The sequence below is a fragment of the Podarcis bocagei genome, assembly GCF_964188305.1.
Source record: "Podarcis bocagei genome assembly, chromosome: 13".
NCBI classification, from domain to species: domain Eukaryota; kingdom Metazoa; phylum Chordata; class Lepidosauria; order Squamata; family Lacertidae; genus Podarcis; species Podarcis bocagei.
The window spans coordinates 5,565,627-5,590,031 of record NC_138138.1 but is presented as its reverse complement, the minus strand read 5'-3'; the positions used below and the strand labels follow the sequence as shown (position 1 = coordinate 5,590,031).

The following is a 24,405-nucleotide window of genomic DNA, read 5'->3' as shown; positions in this document are numbered from 1 at the left end:
ACTCTCAGTAAAACTTAGCTGAACATCACGCATTGAACTCAATATTCTGAATAGATATGGATCAGATTACGCTGTAAATTAGTAGCATATTTTTTTGTTCAGGAAGGCAACAGGACACATGAATGACTAGGTTAAATATCCAGTGTTAGTATTTGGGTTTATAAAACAAAAAACAAAACAGTGACTTAATTAAATTCAATGTACGTTGCCCATTAGAAGCTTTGCAGAGATGCAATTGTATATTCCATATAAAATATGACTGGAAAGCAAAGCATTACAATACAAATGCAAGCAAGGAGATATTCAAGTTAAATCATGTTTTACAGTTCTGTATTATCGTTCACGCCCCATCCCCAGAGCCTATAGGCTTTGGCTTCAACTTTGTCTGATGGTTGCCTACGCCAACAAACTGAAGCAGCGCTAACAGTTGGACTTAACACCTGCCCTCATGATTCATAGAAGCACCAGGCACTTCCAACTGGAAGGAAATAAACTGGTGTTTCCTGAGCAGCATGAGTAGAAACAGTGCTAATCACCATTTATGCCACTGCAATATGTAGATCTGTAGGATCAGGGGTTCCAGACACAAATTACAATTTATTAAGAATAAAAAAATTCCTTCCTGTAGCACCTTAAAGACCAACTAAGTTAGTTCTTGGTATAAGCTTTCGTGTGCATGCACACTTCTTCAGATACACATCTGAAGAAGTGTGCATGCACACGAAAGCTTATACCAAGAACTAACTTAGTTGGTCTTTAAGGTGCTACAGGAAGGAATTTTTTAATTTGGACTATGGCAGACCAACACGGCTACCCATCTGTAATTTATTAAGAGGCAACAATAATAGCCAAACATTCTCAGCAGCCATAAAAGCTGGCCCGGGCAGATTAGAGACCTTCTTATGCCCCATCTCCAGTTAGGATTGCAGTAATCCCCTACTTTGTGTCCATAGAGACTCTGTTTCTTCTGATACCCACCTTCTCTCTTTTTTAACTTCTCCTGCTTGGAGCCTAAAAGACTGGAAATGGAGAAGTATGCCTTTTGCATCCCTGTTGTTCATATGGAACTGATTTTTTATTTTTGAATAGCACAAGAGAGATGTTTGAACTACCTGGGAGCTAAAGAACTACCAGCAGAGAGAAATTAACTGCTATGTTGTTTTATGCAAACAGTTTCTTTTTCTTAAAACAGACATTTAAATTGGCCTTCAATTTCAGTAGGGAATCGTCTGCAATAATATTGTACAGTGCTTTTATAAATATTAAGGCCACTTCTCTGTCATGTTTTGTGGATGTTTGGTACTATATATATGGGTACCTATCACACACTATCCTTAAGTTAAGGAGGGCTAACCATGGCTAGGACACTGTGTTGCCCCAAAACAATGTCAAATAGATCCTTAAATCCCTGTAATGGGGAGTGCCCTATTAATGAGAAACTTCCTCTTTCGTCCCATCTCTGCACTAACAAGGCAGTTGTGAACATTTGGAAGCACACCTATACCATTTGTTGTGAAAATGCACATCCCATTATTTTATGAGGTTGAGAGCCGGCTAATGTGCTTTCAGGAAAAGTCGTTTGTACTCTGCCAGACATGCGAGAAGACTCTAAGGGCTCGTGTTTGACTGTCTGAATAAAGCTGGGGTTTTTTAATTCACATTGCATCTTCAGAACTTGCCTATTCAGCCCCCTCTCTTCTACTAAACTGGGATTATAAAATTCATTCCAGTAATGTGTGTCTTGTGCACCTTCCACTGCTTCTGCACAGACTGAGTTTTGGGAGCTCAGAGGAACAATCTCCTTGCTGTGAACTCCTTTGCCAGGTCCACTTCTGCTGAGGCTGGGATGGTTCATCACAATGTGTTGCCAGTTATACGGCGGATAAACACACTGCTTTGGGGTTTGGCAAGGAGACAGATGCTCACTGAAGTCCAGTTCTGTTTTGAGGTGAACCCTAGTAGGAAAACGGATCGCTTGCTTTTTCCTTGTGCTGTTTTCACCAATCCAGACCCGACTTGCTGAAACAGCACCTATATTTTCAGAATCTGAATCGTATTCAGTTTTGATGTTATGAGCCAACCCCGTGTTGTACGGAGTTTCTGAGGATACTAATGGACATTGTAACTTCATGTATTCTCCAGAATAACTTTGTGTTGTGTACTGCTGCAAGCTTGGATGAAGCTGGCAATTTTCTGTGCCACCCCAGGGAGAAGGACAGGTTGATGATAAACTAAAGAGTCGTTGGTCTCTATTGTAGAAAGGTCTAGGAGTTTTGCTTGAACATGTAGTCTCATTACGCTGACTTCTAGAACAGTAATTTGATGGATTCACTGAAGTCGAAATGCCATTTCTGTTGTTACTGTATTGAGTACCGAATAGCGATGCAGCAGGACCGACAAGTTCTTGCTGAATAAAACATTCTTCGTCATCTGTACAAGGTTCAAACTTGACTTTTATGCTGTCCTGCTCTTTTTTCCTTGGGGTCCACTTACTATACTTCATCTGTACAAGGTTTTCCCTGTTCCTTTTTGTGTTTGCAGTGCTGCTTGCTATCTTCTGATGACAGTCTTCCCTTTCAATAAAGGTAGAAAAAATATATTTTAAAAAATTTATAAAAGCTTTTCCCCCCAGCAACATGTGAAATATGGTGATAGAGAAGAGCAAGAATTCATTGGCATATCACTGCTATCAGCTGCCTGTTTTTCAATTTTGATTGAATGGTGCATTATTGTTTATTATATGTTATAAATTTACCAGTGTGTATGTTGCGCAGTATCCTCTCATTTATGTGTGTGGATTATTTCATTAAATATTAACTTACGGTACATTTTCCTGCATGTTTCACAGTTGCAAAAGGTTGACTCTAACACTAGAAAAAACGTGACTGTCAGGGGTTCAGGAGCAGAGGCGAGGGCAAGGGAGGAAACAGAGAGCGAGGGGGAGGAGGCCGAAGAAAAGATGAGTGATGACGACGACCCGAGATCTCCGAGTCTTTCCAGTGAATCAGAAGATTCACAGAAAGGAGCGCCAGTGGCCAGAGCAAGGGGGGAGCCTAGGGGGACACCCCAGGAAGAAGGGTCCAGAGGGGGCTCAGAGGGCAGCAGTTGGAAATCGGGGCCAGCGTCACCAACAGAGCGCAGTGGAGAGGAAGGGCGCCAGGTATCGAGCTCTGGCAGCTCGCAGCAGGGGGGAGGGCATGAGTCAGGAGTGGCCACACCTCCATCGGGGAGCGAAGAAACGGTTAAGCGGAAAGTGGAAGGTTGGGCGCGCGCGCCAAGTTCAAATGCACAGGAAGGTGGAGCAGTAAGCAGCCCGGAAAGGGAGCCAGGTCCTAAAGCCCGACGCAAGGAGACAGGAGGGTCCGGGTCAGCGTCAGAAGAATCCCGGAAGGAAGAAGCCCCGGGGGGTAGAGGGACCCAGAGGAGGACAGTCAGGCGGAAAAGGTGGAGTAAGGCCAGGGTATTAAGCTGGTGTACAGGGGGCGGAGACTCAGACGGAGCTTCGCCGGTCTAACTCATAAGACGTAGAGCTGCACGCAGCAGTTTAAGAATGGAAACTGTAACTCAATAAAGACTTTTACAAAGTGACCGCTGGCTAGCATGATCCTCTGTGAGCTAGGATCTGGAAGCAGCTCTGACAGTGACTAACTGGTCTTTTAATTTCAATGTGTCTACTCTAAGTAGAACTTGACTGGGAAGTTTTGGGTTTTATCCAACTATCAGTTAAAAGTGTTTAAATATACCTACATTTATCTTGAAGAAGCAAAAAGGTTTCAAAAAGCTTCTCACTAATTTAAGAATTTCCACTGGATCAGAAGTTTCTCTAATCCCCCATTCTGCTTTAGCTGCAGTCACAAGTCTCTTGAAGCTCATAGCCAAGGCATGAAGGTGAGGAACACCCCCTGTTCACGGGCATTTGGAGGTATACAACTTATTGGCATGGGGTTCTAGTTACAGAGATGGGGGCTTACAGCTACTGGCAGTTGTCTCCTCCATGAATATGTTAAATCCTTATTCAAAGCGAAGCAGCCTATCTTCTGGCAATGAAATCCCACTAGCTATAGGTTGTATGAAGACCTTTCCTTAATGTACTGTGTTTTATCACTGAGATTAACAATTTATTTCCATACCGTTACCCAGATGTCCAATTTGGCTCCTTACATTTTGCTCTACAAGTGGCTGTGCAAAGCATGAGGCTTTGGCAAGCGAGACAGAGTGTGTGCAGCTGGCTGTCATTAATAGGAGGCAAACTTGCTCTCAGTGTCAGGGAGGAGCAACTGCTCTAGATGCCTGTTTATGCCTAATTCTCTAGCTAATCTATTTGTTAAGCACCAGAATGCACCTCCAATAGACTGTTAATCAGCCCACTCCTGACAAGGATGAAAGCTCCTCTCCAATAAGTCATTTTTGGAATGAGAGAGTAGCAGATTAAATAACTATATAACTTTTTGATGTTAATTTAATATCATTGTGTAAACTATTTCCCCAACATTCTCTCTCTCTCCTTTTCCACTTTTCTTATTGTGTTTTGCCTTTCATGCTATATAGATGTTTGTAGTTTAAAAATTTTAAAAATAAAGTTTTAAAAAATCATGCATGTGTATGGTTTGGTGGTCAAATATATATAACATGCAATATCTGATTGGCACCCTCCTGCCATTTCCAGCAATGGGTATTCAGGAGCACGTTTCTTCCTGAGACACCACCGTCAGACTAGATCTCATAAGCCTACACTGTAAACCCACAATTTATGTGGGGATTACGTTCCAGGGATCGTACCTAAAGTCAAAATCGTGTATAGTGAAAACACACTGGGTTGAATGGCAGTTGGGATTCTCCAAGGTTTCCCCCCCAAATGCCCCGGCCCTTTTAAATTTTTTTGCAAAGCCTGTAAAGCTGAATGCATAAGTTGTGGGTTTAAAGGTAAAGGTAAAGGGACCCCTGACCATTAAGTCCAGTCGTGGCCAACTCTGGGGTTGCGGCACTCATCTTGCTTTACTGGCCGAGGGAGCCGGCGTACAGCTTTCGGGTCAAGTGGCCAGCATGACTAAGCTGCTTCTGGCGAACCAGAGCAGTGCATGCCCTGTCTTCAAGCACATGGAGGTAAGCACATTTTAAACATGCTTCCAACTGTATGGAATACTTGCACAAGTAAGAGCTTTGCTCATGGCCACTGAGACATCTGCCCACAAGCATATAAGAAAGGATGTGATTACAAATACTGACATTATTGACCAGTAGAGGGAGGCCTTGGCAGTGAGAATAAAATTTACCTTCCTGCTAGAGCGGTACCTATTGATCTACTTGCACTTTGATGTGCTTTCGAACTGCAGGGTTGGCAGGAGCAGGGACCGAGCAACGGGAGCTCACCCCATCGAGGGGATTCGAACTGCCGACCTTCTGATCAGCAAGCCCTAGGCTCTGTGGTTTAACCCACAGCGCCACCCGCGTCCCCAGTTGTGGGCTTACAGTATGTAAAAAAAAATGTTTTTTTAAGCCTCATTGTGTATGACCAAAACCTCTGGTTGCCCTTGGTAACTAAACCCTTGATCCAGCATCAATATTTGTATGTAACAAATGAGGGTGAGTTAGCCTTGTTATGAGAGGAAACAGCTAACAAGCAGTTTGTATGAGTGCTCATGTATCTATCTATCTATCTATCTATCTATCTATCTATCTATCTATCTATCATCTATCTATCTATGAACTCCAGCATGGGAGAAAGGGAATGCATAGCTTCCAAAAAAATCGAAAGTAATAATTGAATCAAAAACATTCACAAAATGGCTGGCTCCCTGTCTTCTAGCACATGGAGGTAAGCACATTTTAAACCTGCTTCCAACTGTATGGAATACTTGCACAAGTAAGAGCTTTGCTCATGGCCACTGAGACATCTGCCCACAAGCAGATCAGAAAGGATGTGATTACAAATATTGACATTATTGACCAGTAGAGGGAGGCCTTGGTAGTGAGAATAAAATTCTAAACTGTTTAGAAACATGCCAACCCAAGCAATATTGGTCTGACTTCAACTCTCACCTCCATGTGCCTGAATTGTTTAAAAATCCAAAAGGTAGATCCAGCTAAAATCAGCACTTGTTTAGGCAAGTAGAAGCCGTACCAGATGCTTTTGGTGAGGTGCTACAGGTTATGCTCATAAGCAACAGTATTTCCAAATTAGTGTATAAAGTACAGCATGTCAGAGCTTATGGGAACTGCAGCCTCCATGAGCCACAGGAGGAGGGGGTGTCACCTGGAAACCAGCCAGAGGTGATAGGGCACAGAAGATCTGTGATGGATGGGCGCAGGGACCGGAAAGGAGCTAGGAGGCAACAGGAGTGGATAGCATTGTGGTCTAAAGAACTCCCTTGAAACAGAGTCCCATGCTGCAATGGCACAGGGGTCCATGCCCAGACTCACTGTCTCACCAGCATGCCAGCTCCCATTATCCACTCAGTGGCTGCAGAAACCTGGCCAGATGGGCGGGGTATAAATAATAAATTATTATTATTAAATTATTATTATCTGACTCCAGAAACATCCATGCTCAAGAGCAACTGCTACTTGGGTGCCCTTAATTCCATTCATTTCTTTGGCCGTGAGTCCTTAGCTGAATGTTGCACTTTCTACACCAATCAGAACAACAAAAAAGCAAATTTTCCTCTTAGCTTATTTCTCACACAATATATTTATATTTTGAAACGCTTATGTCTTAAGCAAACTTACTTGGGAGCTTGCTGTAGAGCAATGGCGTATTCTGAAGAACCATTTCGGTATTGAACTTGAGTACTGGCCTGTATCCAAACCCAATGGTCTTCATTTGCTTGCAGTCTCTTCAGAGAAATGCCATTTTCTCTATTATTCTTTCCTATAAAATTTGAGGGACAAAGTTTTTGGTGGGAAATATTTTAAGTATGTTACTTTATAAATGCTTTAGCATCTTTTAAGCACGCAATCTATCTATTCAATGAAGCGCTGAACACTCATTCAGGATAGAGAAAACCCATAACACCATTTGTGTGAAATCTCATGGGTTTCCGCTTGCATTAGATGAATTAAAAAGGTAAAGGTACCCCTGACCGTTAGGTCCAGTCGCGGACAACTCTGGGTTGCGTGCTCATCTTGCTCTATAGGCCAAGGGAGCCAGCGTTTGTCTGCAGACAGCTTCTGGGTCATGTGGTCAGCATGACTAAGCCGCTTCTGGTGAACCAGAGCAGCGCACAGAAACGTTGTTTACCTCCCTGCCAAAGTGGTATCTATTTATCTACTTCCTCACCCTGTTGCGGGGATTCGAACCACCAACCTTCTGTTCGGCAAGCCCTAGGCTGTGTGGTTTAGACCACAGCGCCACCTGTGTCCCCATTAGATGGATTAGTAAACAGCTAAAGAATGGCAAATGTTTCAAGAGGACAGCTGTTGCAGTCCATTTATGTATCAGCAACCTCAGCCACAATAGCAATTGCAAAAAAAATGGGGAAGTTTTACCTTGAGAGGAAAGAAAAATTCAAGCAAACACCACATAAAGTTATTACATGGATAAATGAAGAATAATGATTTTAAAAACCACTGGTGAAAATGATACCTTCTTGGAAAGCATTCCTTCTATGAAGATCAGTCATATACTGTTCAGAAATAGCCTTTGAGCTGCAAAGATTAAATAAAACCAAAATGTTTTTAAAAATTACACTATGGATATGCACGCATGCCACTGTCATAATATATGCCACAAAAAAGCACTTCAAAGCAACTTCTGAATTCCACATTGAAAGAATTTGCACATCAATACATCCATTATCTTACTTGGGTTCGTAGCAGAAGTCATATGACTGGATTAATCATTCTTAGAATGCTACAGAATAGGTTTCAAGTACTGTAGTGGCATTATATGTTTGGGAATGTCCCTTTATCCCATTACAGGACAAAAAGTATTGCTGGAATGTAAGATGCTACTCGTTTGACAGGTATTGTATTGACGTTATTTACTGGCAGGTTGTCAGTGCAGCATTTGCCAGATCATGAGTGATTTGAGTGGTAGTATTCAGCATAGACAGAGGAGAAAATTCAATATATCTGAAACAATGACAAAAAAGAACCTTACTCTTATGTGCGCATACACAGGACTGTAGCTTTACAGTGCTTTGCCCATTTTTAGCCTTGGCGTCACCAACTGTTACCTGCCTTCCTCTTTGCCCCCGCCAGGCTGTGGAGTGGATCCACCCTCTGCTCTGAGCTTCTATTGCTCAGGCACTTTGAGAACTTAGGGTCTGGGGCTGTGACAAATACTAATAGGAAGTCTCAAGGTGCATTTGTACTTGCTTTGCATCTGTTGTGGCTGCTTGATCAGATCTGCATTTTGATTTCACAAAAAGGCTTTTTAACTTCATGTCAGTCACAGAAGGAAGCAGAAGTGGCACCACTATGCAGAATAAGGACAGCTGAGGGTGCAATATTGCTCCTGAGGATGACTTCTTTTTCTGCCCAAAGAGAAATTTCAGTTTGCCTTGAAAGTGCATTGCCTGGAAAACAGGAAAAACACAGGAAAAGTTGGCAAGCATTGTTCCACAAAAGCCATTTGAAATGTGTAAACCTCATCAAATTGTAATGTTCTGACTCTGCTTGCTTGGTTCCTATCATTGGGTAGAGCCATACATTGCCACAGTCACTTGGATGTAGCTAGAATCCCTACCACTACCTTGAGAAGATCCACATGGATAACAGAGTGGAGACAACTCTGATGTGGCAAGGAATCATAACACAATCCAGTGAGGTGTATCAGATGGAGTGTAAGACTTTGGGATGACTTGGGCTTCAATAACTGTTTAGATGTGAAGTCGCTAGGTTTCTCTGGGCTGGTCTTCCTCTCATTTGCCCACAAGGAAGGAAGCAACTCTACAATTCTATGAGCTGAGATGTTAAAAACTCCATGTATTCCATCCTTAGCCACATGAAAGTATGAGAGTGGAAATGTGCTTTATTTTTTTTTATAAAAATTTTTTATTGCGTTTCTTTCCATAGGTTAACAGATTTGTTTACATAACAACATGCAAGAAACATTTTTTATATATAAAGAAAAGAAAAGAAGAAGAAGAAAAAGTTAAGAAATTTTCATAATGTCCTTCGACAATTCGCTTTTGGACCTCCTCGCATCCTCTCGGCATTGCATTCATTGTTCTAACCAGTTCAGCAATTTGTTATCTTGTTTCCCATCTTATTATACCTTTAAATTTATTATGTTACCAATTTTGAAAATTTGTAATTTAGTTCCAATACTTTTAATAAACATAATATTTTGTTTCTAATTTGTCTCATTTCCCGTCATTATTTACTTTATCATTTACTTAAATAAATTGCAGAAGCATAACGTTTCTTAGTCGTGCAAAATCTTAACATTCAAACAACTTATAGTATTTTTGCAAATAGTCCTTAAATTTTTTCCAGTCTTCCTCCATTGTTTCTTCGCTCAGATCTCGGATTCTGCCAGTCATTTCTGCCAACTCCATGTAGTCCATCAGCTGCGTCTGCCAGTCCTCCAGTGTGGGTAAATCTGGTGTCTTCCAGAACTTTGCGATAAGAATCCTAGCTGCTGTAGTTGCATACATAAACAAGGTTCTATCCTTCTTTGGCACCTTCCGGTCCACCATGCCCAGAAGAAAGGCCTCTGGTTTCTTAGAAAAGGTATATCTAAATACCTTTTTCAGCTCATTATGTATCATTTCCCAAAAGGCCTTTACTTTCGGGCAGGTCCACCAGAGGTGAAAGAATGTCCCTTCTGCCTCCTTGCATTTCCAACACTTATTATCAGAAAGATGATATATTTTAGCCAACTTGACTGGGGTCATGTACCACCGGTATACCATTTTCATAATGTTCTCTTTCAAGGCACTACATGCCGTGAATTTCATACCGGTGTTCCATAACCTTTCCCAGTCCTCAGACATAATGTTGTGTCCTACATCCTGTGCCCATTTTATCATAGCAGATTTAACTGTCTCATCCTGTGTGTTCCATTTAAGCAGCAAGTCATACATCCTCGAAAGTACCTTAGTCTTTGGTTCTAGTAACTCTGTCTCCAGTTTCGATTTCTCCAACTGGAAACCCACTTTTTTGTCCATTTTAAATACCTCTTGCATTTGAGCATAATGTAACCAATCTCGCACCTTATTTTTTAGTTTGTCCTGGCTTTGGAGCTTCCAATTATCTCCAACTCTTTCAATCAATTCCCAATATTTTGGCCAGTAGGCCTCCATATTGGGCCTTTTTTTAGAGATCTTGGCTTCCACTGGTGATAACCACCTCGGGGTCTTGCTTTCTAATAAGTCCTTATACTTCATCCAGACGGCAAAAATTGATTTTCTGACAATATGGTTTTTAAACAATTTATGAACCTTCGCCTTGTCATACCACAAGTATGCATGCCAACCATAAACATTGTCAAACCCTTCCAGATCTAGGACATCGGTGTTTTCCAACAAAAACCAATCCTTCAGCCAGCAGAAGGCTGCAGCCTCATAGTACAACCTTAAATCCGGCAGGGCAAACCCCCCTCTTTCTTTTGAGTCAGTTAGTATTTTGAATTTAATTCGGGGCTTTTTGCCCTGCCAGATAAACTTAGATATATCCTTCTGCCATTTTCCGAAACATTCCATTCTGTCCACGACCTGGAGGGTTTGAAATAAAAATAACATTTTTGGCAGAACACACATCTTTATAGCTGCGATTCGGCCTGACAAGGTAAGTTTCAATCTTGACCAAATATCCAAGTCTTTTTTAATTTCCAACCAACATTTTTCATAATTATCTTTGAATAGATTTAAGTTTTTGGTGGACAAAGATACCCCCAGGTATTTCACTTTTTTAACCACACTTAGCTCTGTCTCTTTCTGGTACCCCTCTATCTCTGTAGGCGTCAAATTTTTGGCCAAAACCTTAGTTTTTTGTTTGTTTAGCTTAAATCCCGCCACCCGACCAAACTCCAAAATAAGTTCAAGAACTCTTTTTGTGCTAGATTCTGGCTCCTGTACTGTGATGACTAGGTCATCTGCAAAAGCTTTCAGTTTGTATTGTTTCGCTCCGACCACTATACCCTGCACCAACTGGTCCTCCCTGATCATATTCAGCAAAACCTCCAGAACAGAAATAAATAACAGAGGGGATAAAGGGCACCCCTGTCGTGTCCCTTTTTCAATTTGGAGTTCCTCCGATACCACATTGTTCACTATCAATTTAGCTTTTTGTTCTGAATAGATTGCTTCTAGTCCATTTTCAAACCCCCGTCCCACTCCCATCCCTTTCAAGTTTTTCTTCATAAACATCCAAGAAATGTTGTCAAATGCTTTCTCCGCATCAATAAAGATTAAAGCGGCCCTTGTGTTTCTAATTCGCAACAACTCCAGTATATCAATAATGTTCCTAGTGTTGTCAGACATATGTCTGCCAGGGAGAAAGCCTGCTTGGTCCTTGTGAATTACTTCATTTAGTACATTTTTAAGTCTATTTGCTAAAATGTCTGCAAATATTTTGTAATCCACATTCAGGAGTGAGATGGGACGGTAATTCTTAAGCTGAGTCTTTTCCCTTTCTGACTTGGGAATCAATGTGATGAATGCTTCTTTCCACGTTTCCGGTGCCTTTCTCCCCTCCATGATCTGGTTACAAACCTCCAACAACGGTTGTAACAAGAATTCCTTCAAAGTCTTATAATATTTGGAGGTAAGTCCATCCGGGCCTGGAGATTTGCCCAGCTGCATGTTCTGGATGGCACCTTCAATTTCCTGTTGAGTTATCTTGCTGTTAAGAATTGATCTTTTATCTTGACTTATTTTAGGTAGTCCATTTATCCTCAAAAATTGATCTATTTCCGATTCTTTCTGAGGCCCCTGTGCATAAAGTTCTTTGAAGTATCTGTGGAAGCACTTTCTTATTTCTTCTGGTTTCTGAACTATTTTTCCTTGAATCTCCAAGTTTGTAACCGTATTTAACTTTTGTCTTTTTTTCAGCTGCCAAGCTAGCAACTTTCCACATTTGTTTGCTGATTCAAACGATCTCTGCTTCATTTGTTTAATTTTCCACTCAATCTCTTGATTGATCAGTTTCGAATATTGTGCTTGATGGAATTTGATCTCTCTTAGCACCTCTTTTGACTTTGGTTTGGTTCTCAACTTTTTCTCTCCTTCACTTATTTTCTCTAGAATTTTTTCTTTTTTTCCATTCCAAAATTTCCTCTTTATTGTATTCTGTTGTATCAGAAACCCTCTCATTACGGCTTTACTTGCGTCCCAGATTGTTCTTTTCTCCACCGTAGTGTTCAAATTTATTTCAAAGTAGTCCTTTAGCGTTTTTTGGGCCTTCTTAACAATCTCTTGATCTCTTAGCAAGGTGTCATTCATTCTCCACCTGAAGGATCCAGTTGGAAAAAGTCTCAATTCCATTTTTAAGGCATTATGGTCGGAGCAGGTTTTTGGGCAGATTTCCACTTTTCTTGTTTTCGGGGCCAGCCCTCTAGATATCCAAATTTGGTCAATTCGTGTCCATGACAAGTGGGCCTCAGAGAAGAAGGTTCCTTCTTTACCCAAGGGGTTCCTTGTCCTCCAAATGTCAATCAAGTCCATATTGTCTGTCATTTCAAAAAAGGTTTTAGGGAGTCTGCCGTCTGTTGTTAAGTTTTGATTTTGGGATTTGTCCATGTTTGTAGACACCACCCCATTCATATCTCCCATCACAATAATGTTAGAATAGTCCAGATAGTCCATCATTGTCTCATGCAGCTTCTTATAGAATTCTGATTTTCCATCATTTGGCGCATAAACTCCTAATATCAAAATCTTTTCCCCTTGTGTTTGGATTTCAATTGCGAGAATTCTTCCATGATCATCTTTGAATAGAAATTTTGGTGACAGGTTCTCCTGAGAGTGGAAATGTGCTTTAAAAAGTAAGAAATCTGACCCACCTGGCTCCTCTTTAAGAGTCATTCTGAGATCCAGCTGTGCAGAAACAGCTGCCACCACTTTGGTTCTCAGAAAAATTGCATACTGTCCAAAACCTGCAGAAGGGCCATGGCTCCCTGGCAGAGGATGTGAGTTGCAATCAAATGTTTCCGAGCTCAATCCCTGGAGTCACTAGCTAATGCTAGGAGACCCTTGTCTGAAACCCTGCACAGCAACTGCCCCCGACTGTGGACAGTAGAAGGCAGCTTCCTGTGTGGAACCAGAAAAGCCATTTTTGTGCAAGAGAACCTCATGCACCCCACCAGCTGTGAATGGTTGTATCCAGTGATCCTGTTCCACTGATGGAAGACTTCCAGCAGCAGAAAGGGGAAGGAAGCAATCTTTAACGCTCCCATTTCTCGCCTGTCATATAGTTCCCTCCTGAAGCGTAGGCATTGCAGTTGCAATATTGCACCCCTTTACTGCAATGTCGCAGCAGCAATGCCTTACGAAAATAATTGAAACTTACATGGGGGTTATGTTCTAGGCCCCAGTGGGCATAAGCGAAAACTGTGTAAAGTGGGGAGCACTGCCTAAACATCCCACCTGCTGCTCTCTCCAATCCAGATCAAAAATTATGTATCCCAAAATATCCACAACTAGGATTGAAGCTCTGGAGCCGGCAGGAGGCTGGAGGATGTGCAGGAAAGTTGTTAGCCAAGGAGGCTGAACAGTGTAAACAAAGCCCTGTTGCGCCTCCAGTCATTTCAGGGCTTCATCCACCCTCACTGCCATCCTCTTCAGGCTCCAGGGAGGGTCTGCTTGTGAGCCATGAGGACATTTCCAGGTATGAATTGGATTATTTACTTATTTCCTGGCACTGCATGTAAACGCAGTTGCGCATGAGTAGAACATGCATAAAGGGGGGGGGATGCCTTTATAAAGAATGCTCTGTTTCAAGATTTCTACATTTCACACACGTCATTGTTTTGAAATGAACTAATAACACGTATGATTTACTTACACGGAAGCCAGAAGTACTGTCTAAAAGACAGCGAATTCGACAAGTGAAGCACCGAGTTAAAAAGGATGAAAAGTCTGATGGCGTACTGTTACCCTCCTGTGCTTTAAACATTTCATTAAGGATGAATTCTTCTCCTAAAAATTGTGAAACGAAAGTTACAATTCCAACAATGACAACAGATAAAACAGGTACACATCTGAGGAAGGGTGCGTCCGTGAGAGAGAGCGAGGGGAAAAGAGAGCGAGAACTCACATGCACACCACAATCATTTAAAGAACTTTGGGAACTAGTTTACCCCTCTTAGAACTACAATTCCCAGTAACCTTAAACTACAGTTCCCAGGATTCCTGGGGGCGGGGCTGCCTGTAAGGTGGAATCAGAGATTGAGATGGCAGGGAAGAGTAGCAGTGCATAGAGCAAAGGATGGGGGTGGGGGGTGGAGCAAAGCAAAATGAAAGCAGAGAGTGTGACCAATGTCAAGTGGGTGGGTAAATGAGATAATGAAAGATCTCCCTGCCTCTGCCCCATTTCTCCCTCCTTCCCTCCACACCATTATCTTGCAGGTATCTACTTGTATTGACAGACTGTTAACCAAACATACCTGACTCCGTTGGCATATGTTGTCCAGAAATGAGTTGTGGCGGATTCATGGCCCAGTGTAGTTGTTTGCAGAAATCCTGCCGGTCATCCACATGAACGTAATCATATATATTTTGATGCATTACATCAGTCTAAAATAATAATATTTGATTACATTCATACTGTCTTTTGCATCTGATTGCTCGCATTTTTTAAAATATAGCACAAATAAGTTTTGGGGTACGTTTCTTTTTGGAAAGCTAATACCTTTTCTCATAGGAAAGAATCAGTCCCTGCATTTCACTCCAACCTACAGCATTTAAATTGCTATAATGGCCTGGAACAAGGGGCAACGAGGGGAGGTTTTGAGCCCAAAGGACAACAATTTTGTGTGTAAGTGAACCCAACATGGTGGGCAACTGGATGCTATTTGGGTGGACATACTATAATCAGAGTTCCTTTAACACACAATACCATTTTGAGACTGTATACGGATTCTTCTTGGTGTATGTTTATAAAGGGATATGAAGTACTGGTATGATTTTTAGAGTTTTTGACCCCAAAAATGGAGCAAAATGGAAGACTGAATATAAATACAGCAAAATATGTAAGACTCTACATATTTAATTTAATCCCCTTACCTGGTGAAATCCTAGATAATCCACAATTGTTGGTGATGCATAGAATATCATTCCATCAGCACTCACCACCAGAACAAAACCACTCAGTGACTATGTAAGAAGAAAAGCAAAGGAAGAAATGATGAAACAAAATGGCCAGAAATATATTTTACTTATTCATTACAGGTGTCATGTTTTTTTCTTAAGCTGCCAAATAGTGAATATACACACATGGTAAATAATAAGGATTTGGGGTGGGTGGGTAATATTATTACCAGTGCTTTTTTCCAGGGGAAAGCAAGGGTCTGCATCCCCCTAAACATTTTGTAAATCTTTGTACTTTTGTCCATTTACTGTATTTATTTTTCTCAATTTGAACTATAAAATGGTGATTTTCTTCAGTCAAAATGAGAGTACCCCTAAACTTTTTTTAGAAAAAAAGCACTGATTAGTACTATCATCACCACCACCACCACCACCATCATCATCATCATTACAGCTTTCCTCTTAAAGGAGACCAGGGTGATGAAATGTGATCTTTACAGAGAAGATGTCTTCATGCGGTTTTAAAAATATATATCTAAATTACAGTAGTTCAGCAGGATGCCCTAACTATGAGCTTTCCTTGAAAAATCTAGTTATAAATCACTGTGTGGTATGGTACAACAAGCTGTATGATCCAAACCCTCTGGACTGGGAGCATTTCCGTGAACTTGATAATGCTTGTGCCTCCATATTTCATCAGGCTTTGGAGATCCAGGATGTCATTTGCTGATCAATGGCATACAATATTCTATGGCAAGAGCCAAGAAGGTGCCAGAGCCATGAAGAAGCTTCTTGTTCTGCTCTGAGCTGCTTCCCTCTTGATCCTTGTTTTCCAGAGTCTGCAATGTTTACCCTGCAGAGATGCCCCTGCCTTCAGCCTCCACAAAGACTGCTCCTTTTGCATTCAACTTGTACAGTCTTTCTCCTGCAACCTCTTATAGGAAATATTATGTGCAGTGGTTCCTTGGGATTTTCTTCTAGAATGCAGATCAACACTAAGGGCTCACCCACACTTCCATTTTCCCCACTGGGAAAACCCACTGTTTACCAGTTTTTCTCCAGATTGACATTTGCTGCAATTTAGTGCAAAAAAAATATGGGGATCTGTGCCTAGAAAGAACATGGCATGTGGAAAACCAGTCAGACGCATGTTTCCTAGGCATGGGTCAAGTGTGAACCAGCCCTACGCATGCAAGCTCCCTGGAACTGGTATTTTAGGATCTTATGTTGCTCTGTAACTTGCCCCATACATTGAATGGTCTGAAAAAATAATAGGTAATACAGCCAAACTCTGATATAGTCAACTCTGGCCCTTTCCAGTTCCCAGATTGGGACCTGATAATCCGGCTGCTAATTTGTAAGGGGGAAAACAAATACTGTATGATCAAAACTCTTATCAATGTGCTATGAATCCTATATTTGTTTTGTTAATAAAACAGCCTAGCTGGCTTCTAAAATGTTTTTAGAATCCTTTTTAAAAAATGATGTTTATAGTACCAAGGAGACTTACAAATAAACAATGCTACTCTTTAGTCTATGAGAATAAATGACAGCATGTTGTATATCCATATGGATTCAATTACTGTACAGGCAAAATTACTATTCTAGGATAAGCACTTGAAACAAATATGCACTGTAAACATTTGTTGATGATAAAATAGAATGGGATTTTTTCAAGTCTCAAATTTTGCAGAAGGAATAGAATCATTTTTTCTCTCCCCCCCCCGAGAAAAAAAGTACACGGCTTGAAAATGTACTCTGTTTTCTTTGCTCAATGTGTAGATCTAATTACATGGTCACAAAGTGCCACTTAACGATTAGTCCATCACAGTTCACAGTAAGTTTAATGTTCAAAGTATTTGTCAGATTAAAGTTATCATTTTCTTGCAAGAAGCGTGTTTTAGAAACATTAATGCAGACAAATATTGTGAGGTAGCCCTAACCTCTCTTGGCAACAGCTTTTATAATAAAGAGTGTATTTTCTTCCAGTGCTTTATCTGAAAGTCTGCCAAGAACTACTTCAAAGACGTCTTGGTCAAGGTCACAGTTAGTAAAAGGTTTTTTGTTTTTTTTAAGCGAACTCCATAGCCACATTTATTTCTCTTACTATTGTTATTTGAAATAAATAAGAGTGGACTGTATTGCAATCTCCAGCAAGGAAGTTGCTATAGCTACCAAAGCATAAACCATCAAAGCCTTGAAACATGCCTTGCTTTGACATATTTTCAAGTCACGCAACATGGTACTACATTTTTAGACCCTGAACTTTTAGTTTATCTGGAACAGCTTCATTTATGAGCACATTGCCCTTTTTCTGCCCATTAGGGTGGGCCTATTTTCCAAATGGCTATTTTCAGAATTTGGAAACAGAACACACATCCCTGTTATTTCTTTCACAAGGATGTGGGCTTGTAAACATAGAGATGGGAAAGGCAGACAGGCTAGAGAAAGGGCCTTCCATTTGTACTAGGGCACACAGCTCTGTGCGTGTTGGATCCATTTTACAGTCAGGAGAAAAGGGACTGAGCCCCTGTACAAGAGGTCAGTCAACAGGTATGGCAAGTAAAGTGACTCGGTGGAGCTGAAAGATGCATGTTGTTTCAGCAGCTACCACACCTCTTCTGAAGGCTTATATAGTGTGCTCTCACAGATCCTTCCCAGGACCAGCTGCAAGTATTTCATTTTGCCCTTGAGGAGTCCTTTATTCCCAATGACCGACTTAGTCATGAGTCGCTCTGTTCCCTTTCGGGCTTATCGTTCTTCACTAAGGGCTTGTTAACGGTTCTCTTTTGTACCACTCTTTCCAGGCAGAGTAACCTGTACTTGTGCACTGACCATTCACCCTGGCAGTCAGCTCCACCAGATGGCAGCCCCAGCTGAAGATTTGTCTGAGAGACACAGAAATAAGCAGCAACTGCCCAGTTGCTGCTTAGTGAATTTACTTTTGAATGAAAGCCACAAAAACTGCAACATGCCAGTCACTCACCTGTTTTCCTGTGATGGGTAGGAATCTACTACAAACAGAAACCTACATGCATCTTAGAAAAGCTGGATTTGTTTTTTTCTTTCAGGCCATAACTAACATAAGTAAATGTTGGCGATCGGGTTGGTAAAAATGTATGAGAGGTCGGCGCTTTAGCAGTCTTATTTGCCGCTCTGTGTTTCAGAAGTTCAGGAAACGCTGTCTATCACTCACCTCCAGTAAGAATCCGCCTTCTGGTATGGAAGGCTCCTTGAGGATGTCAACTTCCTTTATTTCATGACCTGCGTGCTTTTTCAAACACTTCTCCTGAACAGCTGTTGGAAAGGATGAATCGGTACATATTTAACATAAGTGGCAATGTTTAAAACAACAACAGCAACCGGAATTTTATTGTAAGAAACTAATAACTAATACTAATAACTAAAACTAATAATTAGTAGCAAACTAATCCAAATTATCAGGGACGCAGGTGGCGCTGTGGGTTAAACCACAGAGCCTCTTGGGCTTGCCGATCAGAAGGTCGGCTGTTCGAATCCCTGCGACGGGGTGAGCTCCCATTGCTCGGTCCCTGCTCCTGCCAACCTAGCAGTTCGAAAGCACGTCAAAGTGCAAGTAGATAAATAGGTACCGCTCCAGCGGGAAGGTAAACGCCATTTCTGTGCGCTGCTCTGGTTCTACCTTTACCTTTAATCCAAATTATCAGTCCTCAATAGCCTGCAGGACCACAAACACCTGGTTCACAATGAGAAAGAGCCAGCCTGCACTTTGTGTTGGCAGGGCGACACAAGGCAGATGGGGATATGAGGCGGCCTGTCTTGTGTTCCCCTCATTGCACTTCTCACGGTGCTCCTGGGGAGGGCGTCCTTCCCCTCAGTGGCTCCCGTGGCCCCACCCTAAGCTCTGTGGCAGCTCCCATGGCTGCGGCTGGTTGCTCAGCCAGACACGGGGCTGGCTCTTTTGACAGCTGTTGCACCCACAGCACCCGCTGCATGATATATAAAGGGTTGTGGTGTCTAACAGTGTCAGGCTCAACAACACCAGCAGTAATGCAGTGCCTTTTCCTCCCCCATGTAACTGTCTCCCCCTCTCCTTTTTCCCCTTGGGAGAATATCTGAATGTTTCTGTTCTTTGGTGTTTCAGATGCACAGCCAGACATTTAAGATACAGAAATCAGCAAGATACAACCTTCTCTTTTGAATAAAAAGGTAAAGGGACACCTGACCATTAGGTCCAGTTGTGGCCGACTCTGGGGTTACGGCGTTCATCTCGCTTTATTGGCCGAGGGAGCCGGCATACAGCTTCTGGGTCATGTGGCCAGCAGGACTAAGCCGCTTCTGGCAAACCAGAGCAGCGCACGGAAACGCCGTTTACCTTCCTGCCAGAGTGGTACCTATTTATCTACTTGCACTTTGTGCTTTCGAACTGCTAGGTTGGCAGGAGCAGGGACTGAGGAACGGGAGCTCACTCCGTTGCGGGGATTCAACTGTCGACCTTCTGATCGGCAAGCCCTGGGCTCTGTGCTTTAACCCACAGCACCACCCGCGTCCCTCTCTTTTGAATACTTGCCCCTTAAAATAAGCCAAAATTGCTCTCCCATTTGAGCTTTATATTTCCACGAGGAGGTACCATCTTCCAATAAGCAACTCCAAGCGTTTTGCAGGTTGCGTGATCAGAGCTTGCCAATGTATCTTCCCTGGATGTGAGCAACTGCTGGGCACTCAGCCACCTCCGCAATTGAAAACCCCACCCTCTGCTTCCTTCCCCTCCTCCCCAACAGAGCTGTGTGTTTTTTTGTTTTGTTTTTTTCCAGAAACACCAGGGGGAAAACATGCCTTTGGTATAAAAGAATTGCGCTGAGTAACCAAGGCTTTGCTGTCACGCTATGAGAACAGACTGTCAATCTTTCCATGCAACTGACAGTGGCCTGGCTCTTGTTTAAGCCCTTGCGTGCGAGCAGAGAGCCCACATTCCCCCAAGATATGCCTCATAACAACAGCTGTTAAATATTGATGACGCCTGGCTCGCTCCGAGTGCTCTTCATGAAGGTTAAGCCTTCATGTAATGGAACCTAATTCTGTATTTTTGTCTGCTAATAATAAAACCCAAGTAATGGACTTTTAAAACAAGATAATAATGCATTAGAGGAAGAGAGGAAACCAGCAAATTAAAATAATCTCTCTTTCAAGTAAAGTTTTTCATTGCAGAATGGAAGAAAACTGAAGATAGTACAGCAGTTGTGTTTGCCGGGATTTTCTGTAAGCAGAATATGTAAAGCTCTATAGCCCGAGGAATAGTAAGACTGGGTATAGAATTATGCCTGCAACACAATAAAAATTGTGAAAAATCGTATTCTGCTGTGCTGCCTCTAGCTTCACTTTCAAAAGGACCAGCGGGTTAGTAAATATGCAAACAGATTAAAAAAAAATAGCTTTTTCTGCCTAAAAGGAAATTGTGTGTATGCTGAAAGTATGCTGAAAGGAGATTTGCACATAGCTATAACATGTCAAAATAGTTTGACGTATACAGAACGCATTGCTACTCCTCACTTGCAAATTACAGTTCCACGCAGGGTAGTTTCCATTAACTCTCATCGGAACAGACAACTTGCATACACGAACACTTAACTGACAGTGTAACCCACAGTGGCTTAGAAACATTTCTAAGACAAGAAAGTCACTTAAATGTGCAGGAAATAAAGATGTTCCAAGTGTTAAACACAAATATGGGGGCTAAGCCTGCAATGAGAAGCATTTATACAGGGAGCGCTTGATTCAGGATAGTAGATCTGGGACCCAAATGGTTTTTTTCAGTGCTGAAAGATTCAATTAGGCCTTTATCGCTAAAAATACATTAGAACAATGTATTTAGCCATCACATGAACTGACCTGGCGATGCCTGTCTTTAGCCATTCAATCCAGATAAAGGGCTGGCCACATAGTTTAAGTGCAGGAGGATTACAAGTTGTATTATTGGATCTCAAAGTCTTTATCATTATTCATTATGATTTATTAAATTTGCATACTACCCTTCCTCCATAGATCTCACAACATAAACATACAAGATAAAAAAAACAAAGAAATACATAATAAAAACTTCACTACTTAGCCAGGGGCCAACTCCAAATTATACAAAAGAACAATTAAAGCAAGTAGACGGCTCAATATATAATTAATTAAGCAAATTAATTAGGCATAACCTATTGCAATATCCAATATATTTCACAACTACAACAATAATGACACCAATAATGCTAACAATAAACAAGATCCTACTTGCAATTCAACTCAGCCTTTATATTATTTATCCATTTCAATTCTTTTTGTTAAACCTATTGTACATTTATCACCTGAAGGTCTCCAAGCAACTTACAGCGATACACACATAATCACTCAAACACACAAGTACCATAAGGGAAGAAAAAAGAGGGGGACATAGAATACCGTATTTTTTGCACCATAACACTCACTTTTTTCCTCCTAGAAAGTAAGAGGAAATGTCTGTGCGTGTTATGGAGGAAATGCCTACGGGTGGTATGCCTACGGATTTTCCTCCTCTAAAAACTATGCGCGTGTTATGGTCAGGTGCGTGTTATAGAGCGAAAAATACGGTACATTAACATCACATTTATGGGGGGGGGGGGAACAAAAGCAACACAACTGCCATTCTATTTTGCACCCATCAAGATACCTCTTCTCCCTGGACTCAACAGAGACTCATTTTGCATGCGAATGTCATTTCTGAAGACTGGTTCTATCCCTGCTGATTGTCAATTCTGGATATGCGACATTGCTGACTCTGTTATAGGATTGCAGTTTGGAAACTGAACTATGAAGCTGGATAGTCCCGTTTTATATTCAACCTTTGCCCTGAGGCTTAGGGAAGCCATTCTGCTGCAATACTCCATTTGCAATATGGAAAAAATAATATTGACCTGTCTTACATGACCCATGATACTACCTTAACTCTTGGTCCATCTAGCCAAGGGCTGATCAATCTCGCCGGGTGAGATACTTTTAACAAAGTTACACTTGGGAAAACTCCGTCAAGGCAAATCTTCATTCCTCCAAGCAGGTAATCAACACTATAAAATGCTATAAAGTCTGTCAATCATCTGGTGAGCAGATGTGCGTTCACAAGCACACAGGAAGTGTGGAAGATGTTTGAGTCGGTGGCTTTGTTTTTAGTATAATGCTCTAAATATTCCAAACACAGATTTTAATTTCCATTGAACCCCACTGTCTATACATATGTTTATCACTCAATGTATAAAAATGCTAGCCAGAATGATATAAACAGGAGGAGAATTATACAAAATACTAAGGAGCTACGGGGAAATAATAGGAATTTTGTAAACTAGATTATTAATCTTTCCCTTAGAAATTTTCCACTCGTGACTGACCCAAAGCGGAAGGTCAGGTTTATAGCCAAAGACATTTTGTCTTAGCCGGGAAGAAGGCAGAGGCAGTAGCTCATTTACACACTGCAAGTCTACCATAGATCAGACCTCTATTCCTCAGATCAAAAGATCAGTTTCATAACCACTTTTTTTTTTTGAGGTTGCAACTGAGTCTGCCACAGTCACGCAATCCCTAGCTCCAAATTGTTTTAACTCTTCATCTATAGAAAAAATAATAATTCTGTATCAATGAGATACCAGGAATCATATATACCCCAAGAAGCCATACAAATAACATACCTGGAAGAAGTATTACACTATTTACTAGTTAATAATGATGATGATGATGATGATGATGATGATGATGATAATAATAATAATAATAATAATAATAAATTTTATTTATATCCCGCCCTCCCCAGCCAAGCCGGGCTCAGGGCGGCTAACAACAGTCAAATAAACAATCAAATAATAGCACATTCTAAAAATATTTCATTATAAAAATTAGTTAAAATCAAATTGATGGCAACCGATGATAATGATGATAATAATAATGCCTTCGTTCAGACCTTTCCTTCTCTAGTAAAACAACATAAATGCACATAAGTTACCTGTATCAACAATACCATGTAAATTAAAAATGGAATGTTTATAAACATGAGAAATATCATGTTTAATATCAACATAACATGTAACATAATTATAACAGGACAACAATAATGAGTTGTGAATTACCAAGACCTTGCAAGCATAGCGCATGATGCTTGCACAATCACATGTCTTCGTAAACTGAACAGACAAAACAGTTAAATAAAGCACATTTGTTGCTGTGATCTCTATCTATCTATCTATCTATCTATCTATCATCTATCTTGTTGTGTCCACCTTTCCTTGGTGTCAACTCTGGCAGACAATACCAGTTCTGAGGCTGTGTCTCTTGATGTCCTAGGCAGGTTGGGTATATCTCTGTACTCAACCCAGGGTTTCACCAACTGTAGACCTCAGTCTATGAGGAAGAGATGCCTTTTGGGATTTTCACATCAGCTTTCAAAGAATGTAGCCTTTTAAGAAGGCAACGACTGGATCAAGCACTGAGTGGGCATCATCTGGTCGCAAGTGCCTATGACACTTTTAGCTTTATTATTTAATAAATGTGTGTGCCACTTTTCAAGCAAAAGTAGTTCCCCAAGAAGTTTTCAGGGTCTGCTCAGAAAGAGCCCTGAAGGATATGGCTAAGAAATTTCCACACAGCTGTATATTTAAAGCCTAGTCACATCAAGCACACAACAGGCAAGTGAAAACTCAAATCAGAACTCATGTCTCTCACCGCAACGCCTTCTCTTTTGCTTCTGCTTTACAGCTTACAAAGTGGGGTTTCCCCTATGCTATGGAGAATTCTTTAGTGGGAGACCATTTGTAGCAATTGGAGAAACATTCAAGGAGTGAACAGCGATTTCCTGCGCTTGCCTACCTCTCTTTTGCTGCTGCTGCTATACAGGTTTGCAAACATACGGACAATATAAATACATTTACACATGCCATTATCCATGTGGGTGTATATGCATCTCACTGGGGCCTCCAGATGTGCAGTTTGTCTATACTCTATGTGTTGCCAAGAACAATAGTGCACGTGTATCAAACATGCCTGCCACACGAAGTATGGAACCACTCTCGTCACAGCAATGAAAATGAGTGCAATAAGGGCAGGTTCAAAGTACCAGCATCAGGTTTTGTGGTGGTACACAACCACCAAGTGTAAGCTATCACTTAAAAAATTAAAAAGGAGTTTGGGCTATATTCTCAGAACGTTGCCAAGAAAGAAACAACTGCTGCAT

At 41.3% G+C, this 24,405-nt stretch overlaps 1 protein-coding gene across 2 annotated transcripts in view; it reads right to left on the bottom strand.

Annotated features, from left to right (window-relative positions):
- Nucleotides 1-828: 828 nt before the first annotated feature.
- AHRR (aryl hydrocarbon receptor repressor) overlaps nt 829-24,405 on the bottom strand; it is a 50,340-nt gene continuing 26,763 nt past the window's right edge. Inside the window, exons 4-11 of one of the 2 annotated variants that reach the window (XM_081166346.1) lie at nt 18,388-18,488; nt 15,168-15,257; nt 14,549-14,678; nt 13,948-14,081; nt 8,317-8,516; nt 7,583-7,644; nt 6,727-6,868; nt 829-2,573 (exon numbers count right to left, since the gene is read on the bottom strand). In XM_081166346.1, the coding sequence (XP_081022472.1) occupies nt 1,499-2,573; nt 6,727-6,868; nt 7,583-7,644; nt 8,317-8,516; nt 13,948-14,081; nt 14,549-14,678; nt 15,168-15,257; nt 18,388-18,488 (1,934 nt within the window). In that variant the 3' untranslated portion in view covers nt 829-1,498. Of the gene's footprint in view, nt 2,574-6,722; nt 6,869-7,582; nt 7,645-8,316; nt 8,517-13,947; nt 14,082-14,548; nt 14,679-15,167; nt 15,258-18,387; nt 18,489-24,405 lie in introns of both variants that reach the window. The other variant, XM_081166347.1, reaches the window with a different exon arrangement.